General features: G+C 50.2%; 1 protein-coding gene across 9 annotated transcripts in view; it reads left to right on the top strand.

Annotated features, from left to right (window-relative positions):
* The window catches only part of IL17B (interleukin 17B), a 33829-nt gene extending 13906 nt beyond the window's left edge, over positions 1–19923 (top strand). Inside the window, exons 2-8 of one of the 9 annotated variants that reach the window (XM_055558087.1) lie at positions 5722–5787; positions 8489–8555; positions 8662–8723; positions 12526–12610; positions 14984–15250; positions 18030–18319; positions 19565–19923. In XM_055558087.1, coding sequence (XP_055414062.1) covers positions 15128–15250; positions 18030–18319; positions 19565–19796 — 645 coding nt within the window. In that variant the 5' untranslated portion in view covers positions 5722–5787; positions 8489–8555; positions 8662–8723; positions 12526–12610; positions 14984–15127 and the 3' untranslated portion in view covers positions 19797–19923. Of the gene's footprint in view, positions 1–1115; positions 1372–5721; positions 5788–8485; positions 8724–12525; positions 12611–14447; positions 14756–14983; positions 15251–15845; positions 15922–18029; positions 18320–19564 lie in introns of those variants that run through there. The other 8 variants (XM_055558106.1, XM_055558071.1, XM_055558080.1 and 5 more) reach the window with 8 other exon arrangements.
* Positions 19924–22944: the final 3021 nt, after the last annotated feature.

The following is a 22944-nucleotide window of genomic DNA, read 5'->3' as shown; positions in this document are numbered from 1 at the left end:
TTTGCATTGCAGTCCTCTCTGACAAAAGTGCTCTCTCCCTAATCTTCCCATGGCTGGCTCCTCCTCCTGCTTCTGGCCTCAGAAGTCACCTCTGGGAGAGGCCTTGTCTGGCCATAGTGTTAGTCTCCATCGCTGCCTCTGCTTGCTGCCTTCCAGGGCTGTGCCTATTTCATATGTATCTACTGAAGTAGTTGCTTGTCATCTGGCTCTTCCCAGAGAGCATGACTCCCCTGGGGAGGGTGAGTCCCCAGGCCTCCTGCAGTGCGGGCAAGGGACCGCCAGGAAGATGTCTGTGGAGCCAGCAGCCATGGGCAGAGGAGCGAGATGTCTGTGGAGCTGAGGCCGGTGGAGGGCTCCTCCCAGTGGCCTTGTTGCTCAGAGCTTCCTTTCTGTGGTGAGGCTGGCTGGACCCCAGTCACCTTCATTCAGACTCTCATTCACGGTCCCCTGGACCCCTGGCCCACACGGGGCTGCTGTCCTCCCCTCCCCTTTCTTGGGGCAGGATTACCTCTAGAATTCCCTCAGGCCGTCTTGCGTGGGGCAGCTAGGTGGCCCCAGGGATGTGGCATGCTGAGCCCTACACTGTACCTGGTCTTAAAAGGCTCCTGGTCTAGTAAGAGGGTGTTCACCCTGACTTTGTTCCTTCTGAGGAAAGAAATCTCTTCTCGGGAGCTTATGTTTGTTCCTCCCTTTGCAGTTTCTTGGCTGTGAAGTCTGGGTGCAGTTGTTTAGCTGCTGCTCCGTGAAGTGGGGAGCACAGGGCCTGCCTTTTGGTGTTGCCGTGAGGGTCAGGTGGGGTGCAGTCCTGGGGGATGGGCCAAGTCTGGAGCACTGCTTCTGCTGCTTCCCGCAGGGGGTGGGGATGGGAACTGTGTTTAACATCTGTGACCCCCTCTTTCCTCCTCTGTAAAATGGAGCCAGAAGCAGCCCTCACCTCCCAGGGTTGCTGTGAAGATGAAGCCAGACAGTGCTTATGAAGGGGTCAGTCCTGTGGGGCTCCAGAATAAGTGCTCAGTAAATGCCAGGTATCTACCCCACACCTGACACATAGCAGGCTTGCTATTCATGTCATCTGCTTCCTTCCTGAGCCAAGAAGATTGATGCCATTCACACAGGTGCCCCTGGGGTGTAAGACTGTGGCGACGAAGGCTTGTCACCCCCACCCTCTACCCTGCTCAGTGTTTCGTCTGACACTCCAAAGCACCACCAGAGGACCCTAGGGAAAAGATAAAGCCAGCCTGATGGAGCCATCAAAATTATGGAATGTCCACTTTGGAAGCTGTGAAACTTAATTTATGCTTCTGTTACTTCTGCTACTGTCACATCAGGATATTACATCAAGACGGAGAAGAAAACAGAAAAATAACCAGTGTAAGTCACGGAGAGACCCACCATTTGAATACTCATGAACTCTGTGCTTGGCCAAGCATGAGTCGGCCACCCTTGTGAGCCAAGTTTCCTTTATCAGGAAGTCTTTGACTAGAGGTCAGAGCAAGTATTTGAAATGACCTGGAGGCAGATCCTAGGAGAGGAGGTGTCCCGGAGCCATAATATCTCAAGAGACTAACTAAATGGCAGCCATTTGTGATACAGTCTCCCCAGAGCTGTCTCAACATTTTGGAAACCATTTCTGCTTGCTCTCATGCCCTCTCTTGGGAGTTATTAGTGCCTTATGTCTATTAACCATTGTGTGATGTGGCTTTTCTCTCCACACTGGCGAGGCAGCCATGAAACCCCTCCCTTCCCAGGGGAAGCACAGACTCTGGCTTTGTGAGGAGGCCAGAGTGAGGCATCTGGGGAGGTGAGGGCAGCTTCTTGTTAGGGGCTAAGAATGAGAGTGTCTGGTGAGTTCCCTGTCCTCAGAGGGTGTGTGCAGTCAGGGGCAAGGTAATCCCTAGTGGGAGGTGGAGGGGCCTGGAGACCAGGAGATTCGGGAATGGAGCAAAGCCACTCCACCTCTACTGGTGATCAAAGAAGAGGTTGAACTGGTGCAGTTGAACCTGAAGGAAGATGGGATTTAGACCTACATCAGTTCAGTTCTGTTCAGTTGCTCAGTCGTGTCCAACTCGTTGCGACCCCATGAACTGCAGCACACCAGGCCTCCCTGTCCATCACCAACTCCCGGAGTTCACTCAGACTCACATCCATCGAGTCAGTGATGCCATCCAGCCATCTCATCCTCTGTCGTCCCCTTCTCCTCCTGCCCCCAATCCCTCCTAAAGACTTTTTTTGGCGGGGACATGTGGGATCTTAGTTCCCAACCAGGGATTGAACCTGCACCCCCAGTGCACAGAGCTTTAACCACTGGACTGCCAGGGAAGTCCCAGGAAGGACTTTTTGAGTCAGTGGATTTACTCAAGGAAGAGATGGACTAATGGGCTATCTTGATAAATTGATGGGTCAGAGAACTCATCACTTTACCAGGACAGCTAACAGACTGAACGACAGCTTGACAAGTCCCTTCCAGCCCTTAGGTCCTGTGAGCTTTATCTCACACTTCATGTTCTCACCCCAACCTGTCCCTGACCCCTAGCCCTTATTTGATGCTAATTTGGCCCAAAGGCAGAGCTCAGAGGTGAGCATTTGGGAAACATGTTTTGGAACATTGAAAATCAAGCTCGTATGTTTCTGTGAGGAGCATACAACTTTTGTTTCATTGACCGAGTTTGATTCTGAGAGGTAATAAACAATTAGTGAAGGACTGCTTATAATTGTCATCAAACCAATTTTTTAAAAATACATGTATTTTAAAATATTTATTTCACTTACTTATTTGACTGTGCCTGGTCTCAGCTGTGGCCGTGGGATCTTCACTGTGGCATGTGTAATCTTTAGTTATGGCATGCAAACTCTTAGTTGCAGCATGTGGGATCTAGTTCCTGATTAGGAGGAACATGAAATCTTAGCCACTGGACCACCAGGGAAGTCCCTCAAAAATATTTTATAGATAGCTGTCCACAACATATTACTGAGGTTAAAGATCATAGTATAGAAGAAGATATATGGAATAATACCATTTAAGTAAAATGATGTGCTTGCCAAACTGCAATGAGATACCACTTCACACTCTTCAGGATGGATGGCTATGATAATAATAATAATTATCACCACCACCAAAACTCATAGATACTTAGACACTTGTTCACTGACCTCTGTAGCAGCATTATTCACAATAACCAAAATGTGAACACAGCTGAAGTGTCCATAAATGGATAAGTGAATAAACAAAATGTGGTTCATGCATACAATGTAATGTTATTCAGCCATAGAAAGGAGCAAAATTATGGTACCTGCAACAGCGTGGGTGACCTTTGACAACATTATGCTAAGTGAAATAAATCAGATACAAAAAGGATGAATGCTGTATGATTCCACTTATATGAGGTATCTAGGAGACAAAGTCATAGAGACAGAAAGAATAGTGGGTGCCAGGCCTGGGGGGACGAAGATGGGGAGTTAATGTTTAACGGCTGTAGAGTTCCTGTTTGGGATGATGAAAATGCTCTGGAAATGGATAGTGGTGATAATTGCACAACACTGTGAATGTACTTAATGCCGTTTAATTGTACACTTAAAAAAGTTAAAATGTTCAGTTTTATGTTGTGCATATTTTTACCATAACAAAATAAATGACGTGTCTGTGTGGAGGAGTAAGTGTGGATGTAGCAAGATGCCCTCCTGGAGGTTAGGTTTGTGTTTCGTCTTGCCTTAGTCCACAGACCAGGACAGAGGGTCATTATGAACTGCCCGAAGGGAGTATTTCTGGGAAAGGCAGGGAAAGAGGGACCTAACAAATCTTTTGTGCTGATCACCGGGGAGGGAGTGGCTGTAGGGGAGGGGCAATGGTGTAGTACAGTCCTTTGAAATTTCTGTGACTCTCTGGCATATGAATGCTTTTGGAAAATGGGACAGATTTGCCCTGTTGAAGGGCCCTAGGCAGTTGGCTTGGAGCCCTTCCCTGGTCTAGGGAGAATATTAGCTTTCAACTCTGTAGGCCCCTTGGGGATTGTGAACTTGACCCACAGTTCTGGATGTAACTCACCAGGAGCAGCTTCTGCTTGCACAGTCATATCCTTCTATCATGGTCGACACATTGATATAGCACCAGGTGGGGCTCATGACTGTCTATACCCCCAAGACACCTGTAAGGGTTAGGGGACCACTGGATTGGAGAAGGAAATGGCAACACATTCCACTGTTCTTTCCTGGAGAATCCCAGGGATGGGGGAGCCTGGTGGGCTGCCATCTATGGGCTCACACAGAGTAGTACACGACGGAAGCAACTTAGCAGCAGTAGCAGCAGCAGGGTGTGTAGGAGAATGGTGGTAAGAGCCTCTGGGAGAACGCTGCATTGTGATTTGCTTTGTGGGCTTACTGGCATATGAGGCCTTGAACATTTAAAGTCTGAGGAGCAATTGGGCCACAGTAACCACAACCTGAATGGTGCAAAGGAACTGCCTGTGACACATGTGAGTGTGTGTATGGTTGCACATGTGTGTGAAAATACACTGATAGATGTTTGCAAGAATATGGGAATTTGGGTGATTTTTTCTTACTTCATTGTAGTTTTCTGTTTTTGATTTTTTTTTTTTTCCTGATTTGCACTGAGGTGATGAATTTAACTAAAGGGGTTTAGTTATATTCTATATTCTATTATATATACAGTTATTATAATATAAGGACTTATATTTTTATTTCTATCTAACTTCTTTTTTTGTGTGTTAAGAAGATAGAATATATTAGTACGTGGTACTTTACAAAATTTGTAAAGATTTATTTTTGAAAATAACCTACTTAAAATATATTTGTTTAAATAACCATGGAGATCAAACCAACTCCTAGTCCATGTTTCCCCAAGGAGAAGGGCACTAATCATGACTGCTAATGAAAGGGGTCAGTTTTTTGTAGAAGCCAAGAGCAGTGTGCTCCTTGTTTCACCTGCTTGCCACAGAGCAAGTTCAGGTTCACTGCCCCTGTATGAAAGGGTTATGGTAACAGAGGGCAGTTATTGGAGATAATTTCCAGATGGGAGCAACATGGTTGGTGGGATTAGGCGAAATTACTTTAATAGTCCCCTCCAGGCCTCAGCTTAAGTTGACTTTGCTTATCCATCTCTCCCCTTTGCCACAGAGGCCCCCTCCCTGCTCCCTACCCTCACCCCGCCCGCGTCTCCACATCTGACACTCCTCAGCAGCCCTCAGGACTGCAGGCTGACTCCAAGCCTTTGTAAACCACCCGGGATTATTAAACAAATCCTATAATTAGAAGCCAGGTTTCCTAAACGAAGTGAAAAATGTAACGTTACCCTTTGTTTGTTCACTGGATGCTCAACGCATGTCCCATGACCCAGAGGAGCTGTGACTTTGGGTTTCCAAGAAGCCTTAATAAGGTAATGTTTATAAAGTTCTTAACTTTACAACTCCATCAGAGCACAACTCTGTGAAATGAGGACAAGCTATAATTCCGAGATATCTGCCCCACTCCTTGCCCAGTGGTAGAGAATGCTGTTCCCTTATGTGATATGTGGAAAGCCCTAAGGCTGGGATTGAAGGAAGTGCGTTCTGGTCTCAGCTATGACACTGAACTGCTGTGTCAGTCCCCTTCCCTCTCTGGACTTGTGTTTACCCTTCTGTAAAAGAGAGGTCATGATGAGACCTTGTTATAAAAGTCTCTTGTCACACTGACATTCTATAGTTTGATTGCTGTGTTTCTCTACCACAGGGTTGTAACTCAAGAAAGAATTCTCCAGATTTTACTTCTCTTCTCTGGATTCATCAAAAGGACTTGGTAATGTACCTTGAATTGGATAAATTGGTTGGGGTTGGAAAGACACATGGATGTATCCTTTTGTGCCTCAGCTTTGAACCCTTAAGGGCCTCTCTCATGAGATAAAGTACATTAAAAATAGTGTGAAAATGACTTGCATCATAAAAAAAACTCTTCAAAGGAATTCAAACTGGTCAACATGAGGAACAGTGGAAAGAACCACTGTTCTGTCTGGAGCTGGTAGGCACTATTCAGTTAACATAATTCCATGGTAACATTATATATAACTGACATTTATTGAGTTATTTCTATTAACCAGACTCTGAGCCAAGGGTTTACATCCATCCTCTCAGTTAATCTCATAGCAAATCTGCGAGATAGGTACTTTCTCATGATCCTCAACTTTATAGATAAGAGACAGAACCTTAAAGAGATGAAATAATTTGCTTGAAGAAAATAAGTGGTTGGAGCCAAGACTCCAGAACCTGTCATTGATCTTTGTAAATCCACTGCCTGTATACTTCTGATCCAATTATGGTGCTTGTGGAAGCAAGTATCGTGATGAAACTTCCACCACACTGTGTTGCTGAGTGATTCTGATGAGCAGAGCCCACTCAGGCAGCCTACATAGGACGTGTAGATGAGAAAGGCGCCTTTCCTGGGCCAAACCTCCAAGAGGATTACTTGTTACTGCAGCACAACTTGGCCCATCCTGACTGATACTACTTGTCACAGAGAGAGGGATCAGCTTTATTCTTTGTATTCTCAAGAGCAAATTTGTCATCAGCAGATGGAAGAACGGGGGAGATAGACATTTTTAAAAGAAGTAGAGACTAATAAGAAACTGGGAACGTCTGATAGGAGTATCACTGAGATGCCAGCAAAATGACGTGCAAGGTCCCCTTGAGCCTGTGATTCTAAGAAATGGTCTAAAAACAAGATTCGTAAGTGATTCTGGAATGACAGGGTCAGAGCTGGCTCTGTGGTTGAGATAATAAGATAGAATGCAAAGGAATCCCAATATGGAAGACAAAAAATTATGGACATAGTTATGTGACTCCTTGACTGAAGAGCCAAAACCAGTTTTTTCCAAGAGCACACGATGTGGAAGGTGGGGGGTAGGATGGATGGAGATCATGGTTAGCCTGACCTTTGAACTCTTTCCAGCGCTGGCTCAGAAAACATATCCCTTGGGCACCGAGCCCTCTCTTCAGACACATTTCCCTCGAATGTAGGTTTGTCCGTAGAGCATAGCCAGGCTGTGTCAGAAATGACCTGGATGGCTTTTGGTGCTCTGTGTGCACTGCCTAATGACAGGGTGCCCACTTCTAACCACAGCCTACATACAATGCTCATTCCCTAACTGGGGTGAACGTTAGGGTTGGGTGGGGGTCAAAAGCGGCTTTGGGAGCCCAGCCTTTCATCTCAAGCTCTGCCACCCTTTTACCTACTATATGAACATGGACGGGTTATTTCCCTTCCCTGGGCCTCAGTTTCAACTCCTGTGAAAATCTTTTTTTTTTTTTTTTTCTTTTTATTCTTTTAATGTATAACCTCCTGTTAAATGTAGAAGTCTAGTTTCTGGTGTTTTCAGTCATCTGTGTTAACTTGGAAATGAGCATTTCAGATAGCACAGTAGGGTAATTAAGCAGAGATCTTAGGGAAAAATCTGAATTCTCACTGTTCTGCCTACTTATGAGAGCTTCTGTGAAAATCTTACATTACATAGGATTGATGCCAGGAATAAATAAAGTCCCAGAGGTAAATGTGCTTTGTAAACTGTAGAGTGGGACGAGTTGAGAGGGCTATCACTGTTACCACTAGCACAAGCACTCGCAGCATCTGCCTGGGTGCTCGGCCTGCACCACCTCCGGATCCCAGGCTCGGAAACCTTGGCGCCGTCTTCTAACAGCAGAAGAATGGACTGGGGCTTCTTTCCTGGGAACCAGACTTTGGAAATAGATTCCACGCTAGGCACTTCTTCCTCTTTCCCCACAAATACAGTATTTATGAGAACTGACCTTCCAATGGAAATTTGGCAAGATTTCACATTCTGGAGACATTGTACCTTCCTCCACATGCCCTGAGGGCTGAGGTCATGGGCTTCCCAGGAGATGCAGGAGTTCCCACGGATACAAGAGGTACAGGGGACTGAGAAGAGAGGGGCCCAGCAAGACCCTAAGTCGCAGGCTTGTCCTAAAATGTTGATACTGTTACCTCTACCATCCTCTAAAAGAATATGAGCTCAGGAACTGTTTTAACTGTTCACTGCTGTGCACCCAGTGCCTAGAACAGTGCCTGGTACATAGTTGGTGCTCAGTATATATGTGTTAAATGAAGGGAACAAACCCTTCTCAAGACTTCTTAAGGCTCTTCCTTGCTCCTATCTTGAAGGTCACAGCTCCTAGAAACTTACAGAGCCTCCCAGACAAGGTATGTAAACCCTGACTTGGTGCGTCTTCTCAATATCATCTCCCAAGAGGCTCAGACCACAGGGACAAGCTTCTGTTGAGAGGCCTGGGTTGAGTTCACTGCAGCTCTAAGAGCCTGCAAGTTTTGCAGGCTGTTTTCTGGTCTAGGGAGGCAGGGTGGGGACAGAAGCCTTGGCTGTGGCCATCAGTGCTCCTTGCTGAAGAGTGAAGGTGATGGATCTTGGAGTCTCTGCCTGTCCCCCAAATGCTGCATAGTGAGTAGCCTTAGGGTTTCTCTCTTTTCTCAGCAGATCCTGCCGTGGTCACAGCGGGGTGCAGACTCCGGAGTCAGGCACTTGAGAAGCACATATGAATAAGGTGTGTCCAAGGCCTGCAAGAAGCTTCCGCCTGATGACTCTTCAAATCAATATTGAAACAAAACCCTCACAGGCAAGACCTCATCCACAAATTTGTGGTCATGCAGGTATACTCCAAAACCTGGGCAACAAAAACAGCACTATCTGAGCCAGTAGCTGAAGCCAATATGTAAGTCAGACTTTGGTGAATACCATCCACTATTAGCTGTGTTGGGGGGAGCAGGTTTTGAGCCCAAGCTGCAAGGGAAGTGCCCCCCTCCCCCTGCCTCTCCCTCCCAGGACTCCTCTCCCATTAGCAGCTGTGAGACACCACCGCCTTCTCTGCTCATCCCCCACAGCACAAGCTCCCTCTGCCTCTGGGGTCCAGGCTCTGGGGGACTGAAGAGAACATTTCTCACCCTTTTCCTGCTTCCCCTGGAGGATGGGGCTTCCCACCCAAAATAGGTGCAGACCCACCCAGCAAGAGGAGGGGCTGACAGTTGGCGGGGAGGAAATCAGAACTCTGGATTTTGTAAGTCCAGACGTCCTGTAAACTCTGACCAGAGTATAAACATCCCCTGGGACTGAGGGGAGGATATGCTGGTGGGCAGGGGGCCCGGCGCCTCCATCTGCCCTGAGGACAGGCTGTTTATCCCACATCCTTCACAGGCCCCCTTGGGCTCCTTCCTGTCTTGGTCTGGGCAAGTAGAGGCAGGCAGGATGGCCCCGCATGGAGGCCTGAGGCCTCAGACGTCAGACTCAACCTCTCTGGGCTGGAAGGGAACTTATAAGGCTCAAAGAGCCCAAGTCTCTTTTTCTTGAATTTCCCTCACAGCTGGTCTTCTGGCCTCCACTAAAACACCTCTGCTAATGGGGAGCTCACTCTTTCCCAGGGCAGTCCATGCTATTACTGGCACTCTGGCAGCTGAAAAGTTCTAGAAGAAAGTACTTCTAGAATTGTTTGCTGTGACCTGATTGAGCACAGCTCAGAATAATGTGTAGCACGGCCATTCACTGAGCCCGCACTGTGCCGGGTGCTTTAGGTTTGTTTTCCCATTAATTTTCCCTCCCCTCAAGGAGGACACAGGCTTTGAAGAGTTAGGTTACTTGCCTGAGGTGACTCAGCTGTTTTGTGGTGGGGCTGGGATGCAGTTGCTATAGTTCAAAGTCTGTGCTTTAAATATTAACTTATTCTGGTTCTTCATGATCAAAAAGCAAAAATAGCACACATATCACAAAAACACCCATACAACAAACACAGTCACACACAAACCAATCACATTACTATAAAAGCAACCCAAACTAGCCAAATCTTAAGTATCTATTGTATGCTGGGCAAATCATAATTTTTATGATAAAGCCATTTTAACAACCCTATGAGGCAACTGAGGCTCAATGAAGTTAGAGAAAAAAATGGACGTGGCAGAGCAAGTGTTCAAGCACCATTTCTGAAGTCTGCAATTACCACTACACCCTATTGCGTGATAGGAGGGGACTGAAGTATAATGAAAGGCAAAACCTTTATCACTGTTATTTTCAACAACTAAAGCTCTGAAAAGTGGGATGTACAATCTCAGAGACAAATGATTGCCCTACACTGGAGGTGTCCAGCAAAGATGCTTTAAAAGGAGCTCTTACACTAGAAAGGGCTAACACAAGATATTCCCCAGTGTCAATCTGCAACCCAGAAACACAAACTTGACATTTTCAAGGCTGGATCCTGGGTGGAAGAGTGGCCTTGGCCACCCAGTCCCAGAGCACAAGCCCACTCTTAGAATCCTACCCCGCCTCCACTCACATTTCCTTGACTGCCCCTGGAAACGGAGGCATTGGCTCCTGGCCTGGGCAGAGGGTCATGTGGACGTGGTGGGCCTTCTGCATATCCCAGTGGCCGCCCATTCACCCAGGCCTTGCCCTTTTTTGAGAACTGGGAGCTTTCTGGCTGGGTCTGTTCCCACCAACAGCGTTCCCGTCCAGGGAGCTTAAAATAGTGCCTCTTGGCTGGGGCCCTGAAGCGAGCAGTGAGGGAGGCATTTGTGCAAATATGGGCCTGGGAGAAGAACTCCTACCCCGAGAGGGTGGGGGATGGGGTGGGCAGCTCGGCAGGAGAGCCAAGACCTCCAGTGGAGGATGAGCCCTCTTGGCCACAGCCCCCTCCATCTTGCAGCAGAGGCGCCTGCTAGTCTCCTCCTGCCTCCCCTGACCTTACTGGGTCCACTTGGGCAAATCTCTACACTGAATCCCACAGGCCTTCCTGGCTCAGCCGAGGCTCCAGGGTGGGCCCACAGGGAACAGGGACCTCTTCATTCTTCTGCTGGTTCTATCCTTGTCCCCCTATCACAATGCCCTTCCTACCCAGGAACATCCTAGGTAGCAACCTTTTTTAGAAAAAAAATTATGCATTTAGCTGCACCAGGTCTTAGTTGCGGCACGTGGGATCTTTGGTTGCAGCATGCAAACTCTTAGTTGCAGCATCTGGGATCTAGTTCCCTGGCTAGGAATCAAACCTGGGCCCCCTGCACTGGGAGGGCGAAGGCTTAGCCACTGGGCCACCAGGGAGGTCCCCAGAAGCATTCTTTGGAAGGCCCAAGTCAAAACTTGTTTTAATAATCACAGTGACAACTGCAGGTGCCACTGGTTAAGCGCTTGCTTTTGTCAGGTGCTCTGCTAAGGGCTATACCATGCCTTATCTCGTTCGGTCCCCACAACCATCCACTGAGAGCCAAGTTACTATGATCTCTACTGTGCATGAGAAAGTAAGTTCAGAGACGTCAAGTAACTTTCCTGAGGTCACACAGCTCTGAAGTGGCACAGGCAGAATTAAAACTCAGGTCTGTCAACCTCTGAACTCTGATCTCCTGGGCTGCATCTCCTCCTCTGGTTCCCCGCTGCTCTGGCCTCCCATGCTCCACCCCAGCATTACCACCCTGTGTCACATATATATAGCTGTTTGGATTGAATGCATCAGGTATTTAGTGAATGCCTGCTATGAGCCAGGAATATTGCTGGGCGCCAGACCCATAGCCTGGGAACTCTTAGATCCCTATGAGGACTGTGTTTGGTCTTGGGTTTAGTGACCGCCCAAACATGCAGGATCTGGTTTGACGATGCCAAGGTGTGGCTGAGGCAAGCATAGACCCTCCTCAGTGACCAGCTGACCAGTTGGACACTCCTGCCTCCTTGCTGACTGTGATGTCCCTCTCCTTCCTGCACAGCAGGAAACAGCATGCATAGGAATCAAATCTGCTTTGAATCCTCTGTGATTTTGGGCTCTCTGAGCCTCAGTTTCCCCATCGGTAGATTCGGGATAAAATTAAGACTTCACCACAGGGTGGTTGGAAGGATTTAATAAAGCAGTGCATGTGGTACTTCCCTGGCAGTCCAGTGGTTAAGACTCCATGCTTCCAATGCAGAAAGCGCGGGTTCAATCCCTGGTCAGCAGACTAAAATCCCATATGTTGAGCAGTGTGGCCAAAAGATTAAAAAACAAACAACCACAAAAAACAATGCACATGAAAGACTTATCACTGTACTAGGTGGTTTAAGTGGAGGAAGAAATGGCAACCCACTCCAGTATTCTTGCCTGGGAAATCCCATGGACCGAAGAGCCTGATGGGCTACTGTCCGTGGGGTTGCAAGAGTTGGGCGCGACTGAGCGGCTGAGCATGCATGCATGCAGGTAGTCTAAGTAAGTAGAATTAAGTAGCAGCTATTATTACTTATTTTTTTCCTGAAGATTACGTTGTCCTGGTGCCAGAGGCCTAGGGCCTAACACATGGTAGGTGCTCCAAGTAAAGGCAGTCACTCACACAGCAGACAGAAGCCACCACCCGGCCCCTGCCCCCTCACTCCTGGCTGGTTGTATGTCATGCAGTTCCTGCTCTGATCTGGAAGGTGTCCCAGGCACTGGTCCTCATCAACGCTAGGGTTGCTCCGGCGGCCATGGGCAGGCACAAGACTTTTACTTACCTGGTTCCCTGGTTTTCATCCAGGGAAAAGGAGTGGCTGGCGTGAAAGTTCTGCCAGGGTGTGCCTGCTCCTCGGGGACATCTGGCTTTCTGGTGGTGCCACCTGGCGGTGAGTACAGAACGCTTCTATCTGGGCGGCCTCTGAGGGACCTGGTAGCTCTGAGCATGACCATTTCCTGCCCCTTGCTCTCCAGCCCATGTAGCCCTTCCCTCATTCCCCTGTATTGATCACTGACTGTGGGAAAAGACCTAAGGGGTCCCTGTGGGGTCTCTGTTATCATGCCTCCTTCAGGCTTGGCTCTGACCTGCAGGGTAAGGTCCCTCAGTGATCAGCCAGGGTTCATCCTCAGGATATCCTTCAGGTCTGATGACCTCTCAGTGGTTTCTAGAAACCAAAGTTGGAAGAACGGGCCTGCTTCCTGGCTTGAGCTGGCCTAGGAATGGGAAACCCAATGATGGTGACTGGGTCCATCCTTGACTCCTCACTGTACCTGCTTAAGTATCCACAGATCCCCCTCCCCTCTCTGGGGCCACCAGAAGGACTGGCCTGGCTTCTAGGTTCTCTGTCTTTTTAAAAAGTATTTGAATTTATTTATCTGCCTGCATCAGGTCTTGGTTGTGGCATGTGGGATCTCTAGTTGTAGCATGTGAACTCTTAGTTGCAGCATGTGGGATCTAGTTCCCTGACCAGGGATTGAATCCAGGCCCCCTGCTTAAGAATTAGGAGAATAAGTTGTGCTCGAACCAGCCTTACTCAGCTTTGCACCAAAATGCTGTGTGAGCTTGGGTAAGGCCTGTCCTTCCCTGGGCCTTGGTCTCCCTGTGGTAGAATGGTGATGGGGCAGGTGATGGGTGAGGAGCCCTGTAGTTCCCTGACTGGGGCCTTGGTAAGGTGCAGATTCCTGGGACTGCCTCATTAGAACTCTGGGGCCAGGACCCTGGAATCTGTGAAGTTGGAAGCTGAGGCAGCCAAGCCCTGTCTTTGGGAGATGGAAGCCCGTAGTGTGTGTTGCTGGCAGGCAAGAAGAGTGTGGTGGTTTCAGGGGTACTGAGAAGCTGAGGAACCCTCTTGTAGCCCAATCCCCATCTTTTAATTTCTCCCTTTCTGTGGATGCAGGGAGGGGCCCCCCAGCTGCATGTCTGTGGGACCCCACCAGCAGCAGCAGCAGAAGGGCAGCAAGAAGGCTGCATAGGTTACAATCAGCTTGTCCCCATCCTTTGCCGCCTCATGCTGGCTGTTTCACACGTCCAAAGGACAGTGGTGTTGGGGCTGGGGCAGCCTGGGGTGGGACTGGGGGCCTTTGTTGCTTGAGGAGGCATTTTCAGAGTCCCCCTCCCTCTGGAGTTTCCAGTGATAGAATAGAGCCCTGTCTAGTATTTTACCAAATATGGTGGTATCTCTCATGAGCTCGAGCCTCAGCCAGCTTCTCAGTTATGCTGTGGAAACCTGCCCCGGACAGATTAATCTTGTGACATTCAGGAGCGCCTTGCACCCTGCGTTCTTCCCCTTGGTGATTCCTGTAAATGGCCACAAGTGGCCCCAACAGGATGGTGTAGTCCTGGAGCGTGCTCTCTGTGTTTCTCCCCTGTGCTCTTCACACCCCCTTCACCTCCTCCTCAGGGGAGCTTGCTTGCTCACATTCAGCTGGGCTGCTCACTTGAGGGGAGAGACCCAGACCAGGTCCATCCAGCACATGCTTCCTAGACAGGAGGACCCTGGGGTTACCTAAGCTCATGAAATTTTGGCCAGAGCCCATGAGGTCCAAAGCTCTCAGCTAGGAGGGTGGGCCCAAAGAGGTAGAAAGGAGAGTTGGCTGGGCCATGAGAACTGTGCTTGCTCTAATGCTAAATAGAACAGCAAGAATTGATGCTTTTGAACTGTGGTGCTGGAGAAGACTCTTGCGAGTCCCTTGGACTGAAGGATATCCAACTGGTCTGTTCTAAAGGAGATCAGTCCTGGGTGTTCATTGGAAGGACTGATGCTAAAGCTGAAACTCCAATACTTTGGCCACTTCATGCGAAGAATTGACTCACTGGAAAAGACTCTGATGCTGGGAGGGATTGGGGGCAGGAGGAGAAGGGGATGACAGAGGATGAGATGGCTGGATGGCATCACTGACTCGATGGACATGAGTTGGAGTAAACTCCGGGAGTTGGTGATGGACAGGGAGGCCTGGCGTGCTGCGATTCATGGGGTCGCAAAGAGTTGGACATGACTGAGCAACTGAACTGAACTGAATGTTCCCAAGAACAATTACACTGTTATTGTACAGTGATAGTCTTCATAATAAACAGCTATGTTTATTGAGCACATGCTACATGCCAGGCACTGTGTCAGCTGTTTAATGTGGCTTATTTCCCTTACTCCTAGTAACAACCCCTAGAGGTTGTTCTAGACACAGGGGAAATGAGACTCAGAAAGATTTCCAGGAGAAATGGCCCAGGCCACCACTGATTCTTGGGCACGGCTCCCATTTTACAGAGAAGGAAACTGAGGCTGAGAGAGGATGGAAGTCACAAGCAGCCACGTAGGGACAGGCCCTTGGAGTGGAGACCTTTTCTACATGAGGGGGAGCATTGTATCCAGAAGGCCGGGACAACCAGCCATCAAGTCCTCACGGACCTCATGGATTTGGCCCTCGTGAGAGCACACAGATTCAGAAACATGTTCACAGCAGGCTTGAACTGTGCAGAAAATATGCCAAGAAAAGCAACACGGGGGGTGGATAAAGCCCTGCCTGGAGACCAGGTATGAATCCTGGCTTTGGCATCCCTCACTCACTGTACAATCCTAGACAAGTCCCTTCTTCACTCTGGCCTCAGTTTCTCTGCCTGGGAGCTATGGGGGTGCCGAGGGCCTCTGAGCTCACCTGGGGCTGGCTGGCTGAGGCTGGGGTGCCTGAGGCTGTCTCCCTGGGAGATGGGGCCTGTGTCCTGCTCCTGGCCAGCGTGCTCCGAGGACATCTGCTGTCCTGACCAACGGACAGCCTGTCCCTCCTCCACCCTCGCCCCCTTGCCATCCCCCAAACTAACGAAGCTGATTGTCTTAGGTAGCCCTGTGGGTGCTGGCTGGGCGGCCGGCCGCAGGCCACAGGCGGAGGTGCCACCCGCCAGAGCCCCACCAGACACACAGGGCATTGTCCCTCAGTCAACAGCCCCTGGGCACCTCAGCCCGGCTCCTGGCTTGCCCCCACGCCCCTCACCGCCTGCCACCGCGCCAGGCCCGCCAGCTGGGAGCCCAAGGTTCCCAGGCGATGACGAGCCCACCCGCCCACTGCCCCGGCCACCCCCTGACGAGCTATAATTGCTGCGCTGAGTCCTGTTGCTGCCATTCTCGTGGCGGAGGCATCTGGGGCTCCAGGCGGGCGGCAGCTGCAGGCTGATCGCCTGGCTCACAGGATGGACTGGCCGCATAACCTGGTACGTGGCGATTCCCCACCCCACCCCCACTCCTTTTTAGGGCCTGAGTGTTTTTTTTTTACTTCTTCTCCATTGATTAATGGCCACCTCTGTTTGGCTTGGAATCTGCAGAGGCGAGTTCTCCCTCTGTCCTGTCCCCCAGGACGAGAGAGAAACAGAGACTGGTCTCAGAGCCTGCAGCCATGGCCAGCGGCTCCGGCTCCTGAGCTGGGTGCAGCCCCACTACACCAAGGCCCTTTCAGGCCAAAGGCAACGGAGGAGATCTTGGCAATCTCAGTTATCGGGGTTTTTCCAGAGTCTCTCTGTCCTGAGATCCAGGCTGTGTGACCTTGGGCAGGTCCTTCTGTTTCTCTGTTTCCCATCTATAAAGGGATGGAGGGAGATGGGTTCTCTTCTGAATTTCTCTGAGTGGAGAGCCAGGGTTTAAGAATGCCATGTGAGCAGCTCAGATGAGAAAGCCTATTGTTAGGGAGATGTCTTTCTGTACCAGTGACTTGAATCTGTCATGGATTTGGTGCCAAGAAATGGTTCTACCAAGAGGGGCTCTGCTGAAACTTGTTTGCAAGGGTCAAGACTGGCTGGGTAGGCAGGAGAGATCAGCATGGGCCATGCGGGTGGTGGGGTGAGGGGTACAGGGCAGGTAGGAGCCTGGCTAGGCTCAGGGAGGAGATGAAGTCCCCTCTGGAGTCTTCCCCCTTCTGACCAGCCCTGGCTCCCACCCAAGTCCTGGCCTTCCTCTCCCAGCTTCCTGTGGAGTCTGCATTCTGCTGGTCACCCAGGTCCTCTCCCATGTGAATGAGAGGCTTTCCTGATGCTGCTTGTTGTGCAGGGAGGGGTGGACAGCAGCGGGTGGGGGTGGGCAAGGGGTCAGGAAGGCAGATGGTTGGGGCGTGGAGGAGTGGAGAACCAGTGTCATGGAGTTCATCAGGGGTCTTTGGCCGTGAACTGCACACATCACCAACTTCATCTCCTGCCCTCACGTCCTGTCCACTCTATTTCAGCCCCACCATTTCCTTTCAGCAAAGTTTTAAGCCACTGAAACTTCCTCTCACATGGTTCCCTCCCCCACCTCTATACCATGTTTAGGCTCCCTCTGCCCACATCTGCCTCTGTCTTATTCTTCAAACCTCACCAGACTTGTCCCCTTCCCCAGAAAGGCTTTGCAAGACCACCCCACTGCCACCAGGCTAAGCAGGTGGCCCTGTGTGTCTCTGACCACACGCTGTGTGGCCCCATCCTCACCCTGCTGCTAGCGAGGCTTAGGTGCTTGTTTCTTCTTCACCATCTGCTTTCCTTGCCAGACTGCAAGCTACAGACGGGCAGGGGTGGTGGCAGGCATTCATTCACTCAGCAAATGTTCACTGAATACCTAAGTGCCCAGTACTGTGCAGACATGGGGGACAAGGCAGTATGTGGAAATGGATAGAGCGCTGGCTCTCACGGAGCCTGTGCTTAGTGGGGGCCTGACTTGTGAAAGGATCACACGTACAGTAGAAGACGGTAGTCATGAAGGAGGCATGGGGTGCTGAGAGCCCAAGAAGGTCCACAGAGGGCTCCCTAAGGAAGTGACACTGGAGCCAAGACATGTGGGGTGACTGTAGGAAGCAGCCTGTGCGAAGTCCTTGTGCGAGGAGAGGAAGGTTCGAGAGAAGGCCTGAGGCTGAAGCATGGGTGCAAGAGGAAACCAGGTGTGATTTGAGGAGGGAGAGCACAGCAGAGGTCTGGCCTGGGGAGGTGATGTTAGTAGGTTGGCATTCCAACCCATCAATGGGCAGGTGTGGAGAACTGATTGGAAGGAGCCAGGGGGAGATAGGGAGATATGGAGTACCAGGTAGGAGGCTACTGAGCTCTCCAGGAAAGTGACAGCTTGGTGCAGGTAGAGAAGTGGACGGGTGGGGAGGTTTTTAAGAGGTGAAACAGGATTTAGTGATGAATGTGGCATGCACATGTATCAATACAGGTGTGGTGGGCTGGTGGGACCAGGCCAGGGCTTGACAGGTGGCTCCCCTAGGGGCCTTTCTTCTTCCCTCCTCCTTCCTTGTGCCCTGAGTCTTGGCCTAGGCAGTGACTTGTCTCTCCCACCTTTGACCTGTGGCCTTCCTTCCCAGCTGTTCCTTCTTACCATCTCCATCTTCCTGGGGCTGGGCCAGCCCAGGAACCCCAAAGGCAAGAGAAAGGGGCCAGGGCGGCCTGGGACCCTGGCCCCTGGGCCTCACCAGTTGCCACTGGACCTGGTGTCCCAGGCAAAGCCCTATGCCCGCATGGAGGAATATGAGAGGAACCTGGCAGAGATGGTGGCGCAGCTGAGGAACAGCTCCGAGCCGGCCAGGAGGAAGTGCGAGGTCAACCTGCAGCTGTGGCTGTCCAACAAGAGGAGTCTGTCACCCTGGGGCTACAGGTAGGCCAGGCCAGGCAGCCATGGGAAAGCTGTGTGTTGGGGGCTGGAGGGGATGCCCTGCCCACTCTCCCTGTCAAGAGTGAAGACCTTGGATTCAGAGGCTTAGGTGTGCATCCTGGCTTTGCCTTTTACTGGCTGTGTGGCTTTGGGCAAGTTACTTAGCCTCTCTGAGCCCCAGATTCCTCACCTATACGTAGAGGTGACAGTAGTATCTACTCCCCTGACTTGTTAAGAAATGAGACATCTATGCCGGGCTCTGATGTTGTGCTCTCCAAGTCTCCAGGGAAGGGCCTGAAAGGCCTTCCCCTAATGCCATGTCCTCCAGCTCGCAGGGCCTTGTACACACGGCTGGTTACAGCACTTTCAGGCCGTGCTGAGTTGGCTGTGTGCACATCCGTCCCTCACGCTAGATGGGACCATGCCGGTGCCTGTATCAGAATCATCTAAGGATTCTCACGCCCCATCCAATCAAAATCTCCAGGGATGAGGCCCAGCAAGTGGCACTTTCTACATCTCCACATGGTTAGGATACACTGCTGGGCTTGGGAATCAAGACCCGCTGCCCCTCGGGGACAGCAGTGGTGTCTTACCTTGGTTGTAGCTCCACTTCCCAGCACAGCACCTGCCACACAGAAGGGGCCACGTGTATATGTGTTGATTAAATAATAAAGAAAAGGACTGACCCTGAGGGGTCCTCACTCACGAACCCAGGTCAAAGATTTTTAGCCACACGATTTGTATCTTGAGACTCTAGAACAGTATGTTCATAGAACTTTCTGTGACAGTGTAAAGTCCAATGTGGTAGCCACTAGTCTCATGTGGCTCCTGGGCGCTTAGAATGTGGCTAGTGTCACTGAGGAGCTAGTTTTGATTCTTTTAAGCTCGAACAGCCCCATGTTGCTAGTGGCTCCCACACCTGGAATGTGGCAAATGAAAGGGTCTGTAAAGACCCTCTGAAGCCAGGCTTCTACTTTGCTGTGCCCTTGACCTTCTTGAGGATCTTATGAGTATGTAGGCGCTCATCAGGAGGTCTAGGGTAGGGGGAGGTTCTGAATTTCTAACAGGCTCCCGGGCAATGCCGACGCTGCGGGCCCACAAGTTCACTGCCTGTCCTCCACATGGCACATGCTTGCTGTGCAGTCAAAACCTGGGCCAGGAAAGGCAGGGGCGTGGTGATGGGTGTCGATTTGTCCTTCCCGCAATCTTCCGTCTTTCTGCCCTGTGCTCTCTTCCGCGTTCCCACAGCATCAACCATGACCCCAGCCGCATTCCTGCAGACCTGCCAGAGGCGCAGTGCTTGTGTCTGGGCTGTGTGAACCCCTTCACCATGCAGGAGGACCGCAGCATGGTGAGCGTGCCCGTGTTCAGCCAGGTGCCTGTGCGTCGCCGCCTCTGCCCGCCGCCGCCACGCCCCGGGCCCTGCCGCCAGCGCGCAGTCATGGAGACCATCGCCGTGGGCTGTACCTGCATCTTCTGAGACAGCACTCCCCATACCCGCTTGCCGAGCAAGGCGATGAAAAGTAAAGGCTGTCTTTTGTAAAGCAAGACTTTGGATTTGCTCCTTGTGGCTCTGAAGCCAAAACTGGGTGGGAGGTAGATTTCAATCAATGTGGAGAAAGATTTTCCATCACCCAGAGTTCTTCAACACTGAGATGGGTTATTACAAAAACTGTACATTCATTTATACCATTTAAGTGTTAGTTGCTCAGTCCTGTCCAACTCTTTGCAACCTCATGGACTGTAGCCTGCCAGGCTCCTCTGTCCTTGGAATTTTCCAGGCAAGAATACTAGAGTAGGTTGCTATTCCCTTCTCTAGGGCACCTTTCCCACCCAGGGACTGAACCTGGGTCTCCTACATTGCAGGCAGATTCTTTACCATCTGAGTCACCTAGGAAGTCCTTTCTACCATTTAGGACAGTCAGATACTTTCTTTGCATTTATAAGCCTTTATTTCAGTCACATTATTGGAGTTTTGTTAGTAGAAACCTATCTAGGAGTGAACAAGGGCTGATTCACCCTGATGAAGTCATGGGCCACTGCAAACAAGCCCTTGCTGCCGGGGGCGGGGGGTGGGGGTGGAGGAGGGGAGTGTGCAGCTGGGGATGGGGCAGGGGGCAGGGGACTGAGACTTTGTGTTTCTAATGCAGTGGTTCCCAGGTGATACTGATGCTGCTGGTATGGGGACCACATTTTGAGAACTGCTGGCTTATACCAAGAATCTTTGCTGATCAAAAATGTAGTGTGGGGACTTCCCTGCAGTCCAGTGGTTAAACTCTGCCTTTCAATGCAGGCGGTGTGGGTTTGATCCCTGGTCGGAGAATTAAGATCCCACATGCCATGGGGTACAGTCAAAAAGTTTAAAAAAAAAAAGGCTGTATGGACTCACTTGTCCTAAAGCCCCTGCTGGCTTCTAACCCCTGGATGCTAATCCCTCCCCTGACCCCATCCATTAGACCCTTGCAATCAAATCCTCCTGTGCCCTCCTAGCCCCTGCAGCAAATCCTAAATCAGCTGTTCTAGGGGCTAAAAATACCTAGGCTCTCTGAAGACAGCTGAGGGGCTCAGGCGGTGTTTTCTGAAGGTAAGAATAGCTGGCACTTTAGAGTTAATTTTGAGAAGATGGCCAACCGCCAATGTAGAATACTTAGCTGCTCAAACTTCAGCGCCTAAAGCAGCCTTCGTTCTGAATGTTTTCAGGGTCTAATTCATGAAAGGGCAGTGGTTAGGTATGTGCCTGTCTGGGCTGGCAAGTAACTTACCTTTTTTGGTATTGTTCTAGAGTGGATACTGGTTAAAATTACCCTAGGAAGCTTCGGCCTGGTTCCAGACACATGGAAAATAGACTTCCCGTGCCAGCGCGTGCTGATGCCTTTTCAGCAGCCGCTTCTCCTCCCTGGGGGGATGGCTCTTCCCTGTGGCCCCTGCAGTCTGCTCTCCAGGCCTTAAGACTTCAGCAGCACATGAGCGGCCTCCAAGGCCTTTTTGTGGGGTAAGGGCCTGGGAGTCCTCAGGGTGCCCAGGGTATAGGGATCGGGTGAGGAAACTTCTAATGTGGGTGGGACTGCCTGTCCTCCTTCTATGAGAACATCAGACACACAGAGGCCCTCAACGAACGCTCGTTAATTTTATAAGGATGTTGCCTTTTCCTTTTTCTGGGCTTCAGTTTTCTCAATTGTGAAGTAAGCAGTGGGATTTAGGGATCTCCAGGGTCTTCTCTGGTTTTACCATTCTGTGACTTAAGAGCCTGGCCTCATGAGCTTGGGCTGGCGGTTGGCCTTTCCCAGTTCCCTGGTTTAAGGGCAGCAACGGGAAGTTCAGGATCTTTGGAGAGCCAGGTCTACACTTTTCCCCCAACTTTGTGTGCTCTAAGTGGGTTTCCTGTTTTCCACTGTCTGGTGAGAGACTCTCCCTCCACAAGAACAGAGGCCTCATCTAACTCCTTCAGAGCTCCATCTCCAACATTAGGGCAAAATAAGAGGTGCAGGGATTCGTGAAGGAATGCATGCACTCATCCACAGAAGCCTCTAGGGGGAGCCCATGATCTGCCCTTTGCTCCTGTTGCTTCTTCAAAGGTGGGTCAGTAGCAAGGCATTCCTCTCTCCCTCACTATTCCTCAGTTCAGTTCAGTTCAGTTCAGTCGCTCAGTTGTGTCCGACTCTTTGCGACCCCATGAATCGCAGCACGCCAGGCCTCCCTGTCCATCACCAACTCCCGGAGTTCACTCAGACTCATGTCCATCGAGTCAGTGATGCCATCCAGCCATCTCATCCTCTGTCATCCCCTTCTCCTCCTGCCCCCAATCCCTCCCAGCATCAGAGTCTTTTCCAATGAGTCAACTCTTTGCATGAGGTGGCCAAAGTACTGGAGTTTCAGCTTTAGCATCATTCCTTCCAAAGAAATCCCAGGGCTGATCTTCTTCAGAATGGACTGGTTGGATCTCCTTGCAGTCCTAGGGACTCTCAAGAGTCTTCTCCAACACCAAAGTTCAAAAGCATCAATTCTTCGGTGCTCAGCCTTCTTCACAGTCCAACTCTCACATCCATACATGACCACAGGAAAAACCATAGCCTTGACTAGATGGACCTTTGTTGGCAAAGTAATGTCTCTGCTTTTCAATATGCTATCTAGGTTAGTCATAACTTCCCTTCCAAGGAGTAAGCGTCTTTTAATTTCATGGCTGCAGTCACCATCTGCAGTGATTTTGGAGCCCCCAAAAATAAAGTCTGACACTGTTTCCACTGTTTTCCCATCTATTTCCCATGAAGTGATGGGACCGGATGCCATGATCTTCGTTTTCTGAATGTTGAGCTTTAAGCCAACCTTTTCACTCTCCTCTTTCACTTTCATCAAGAGGCTTTTTAGTTCCTCTTCACTTTCTGCCATAAGGGTGGTGTCATCTGCATATCTGAAGTTATTGAGATTTCTCCCGGCAATCTTGATTCCAGCTTGTGTTTCTTCTAATCCAGCGTTTCTCATGATATACTCTGCATTTACCCACCCCAAATTCTACCCTCTAACCACCCCTCCCCACAAAGTGCTGAGATTTTGCTTGGGTTACCTACTCTAGGGGTGGAGTCTAGGGGGGAAGTTTTACCCGTCTACTACTGGTTGGAAAAGACTGATGC

This window comes from Bubalus kerabau, chromosome 1 (assembly GCF_029407905.1).
Source record: "Bubalus kerabau isolate K-KA32 ecotype Philippines breed swamp buffalo chromosome 1, PCC_UOA_SB_1v2, whole genome shotgun sequence".
Classification (NCBI taxonomy): domain Eukaryota; kingdom Metazoa; phylum Chordata; class Mammalia; order Artiodactyla; family Bovidae; genus Bubalus; species Bubalus kerabau.
This window is presented reverse-complemented; position numbering and strand designations above follow the sequence as displayed.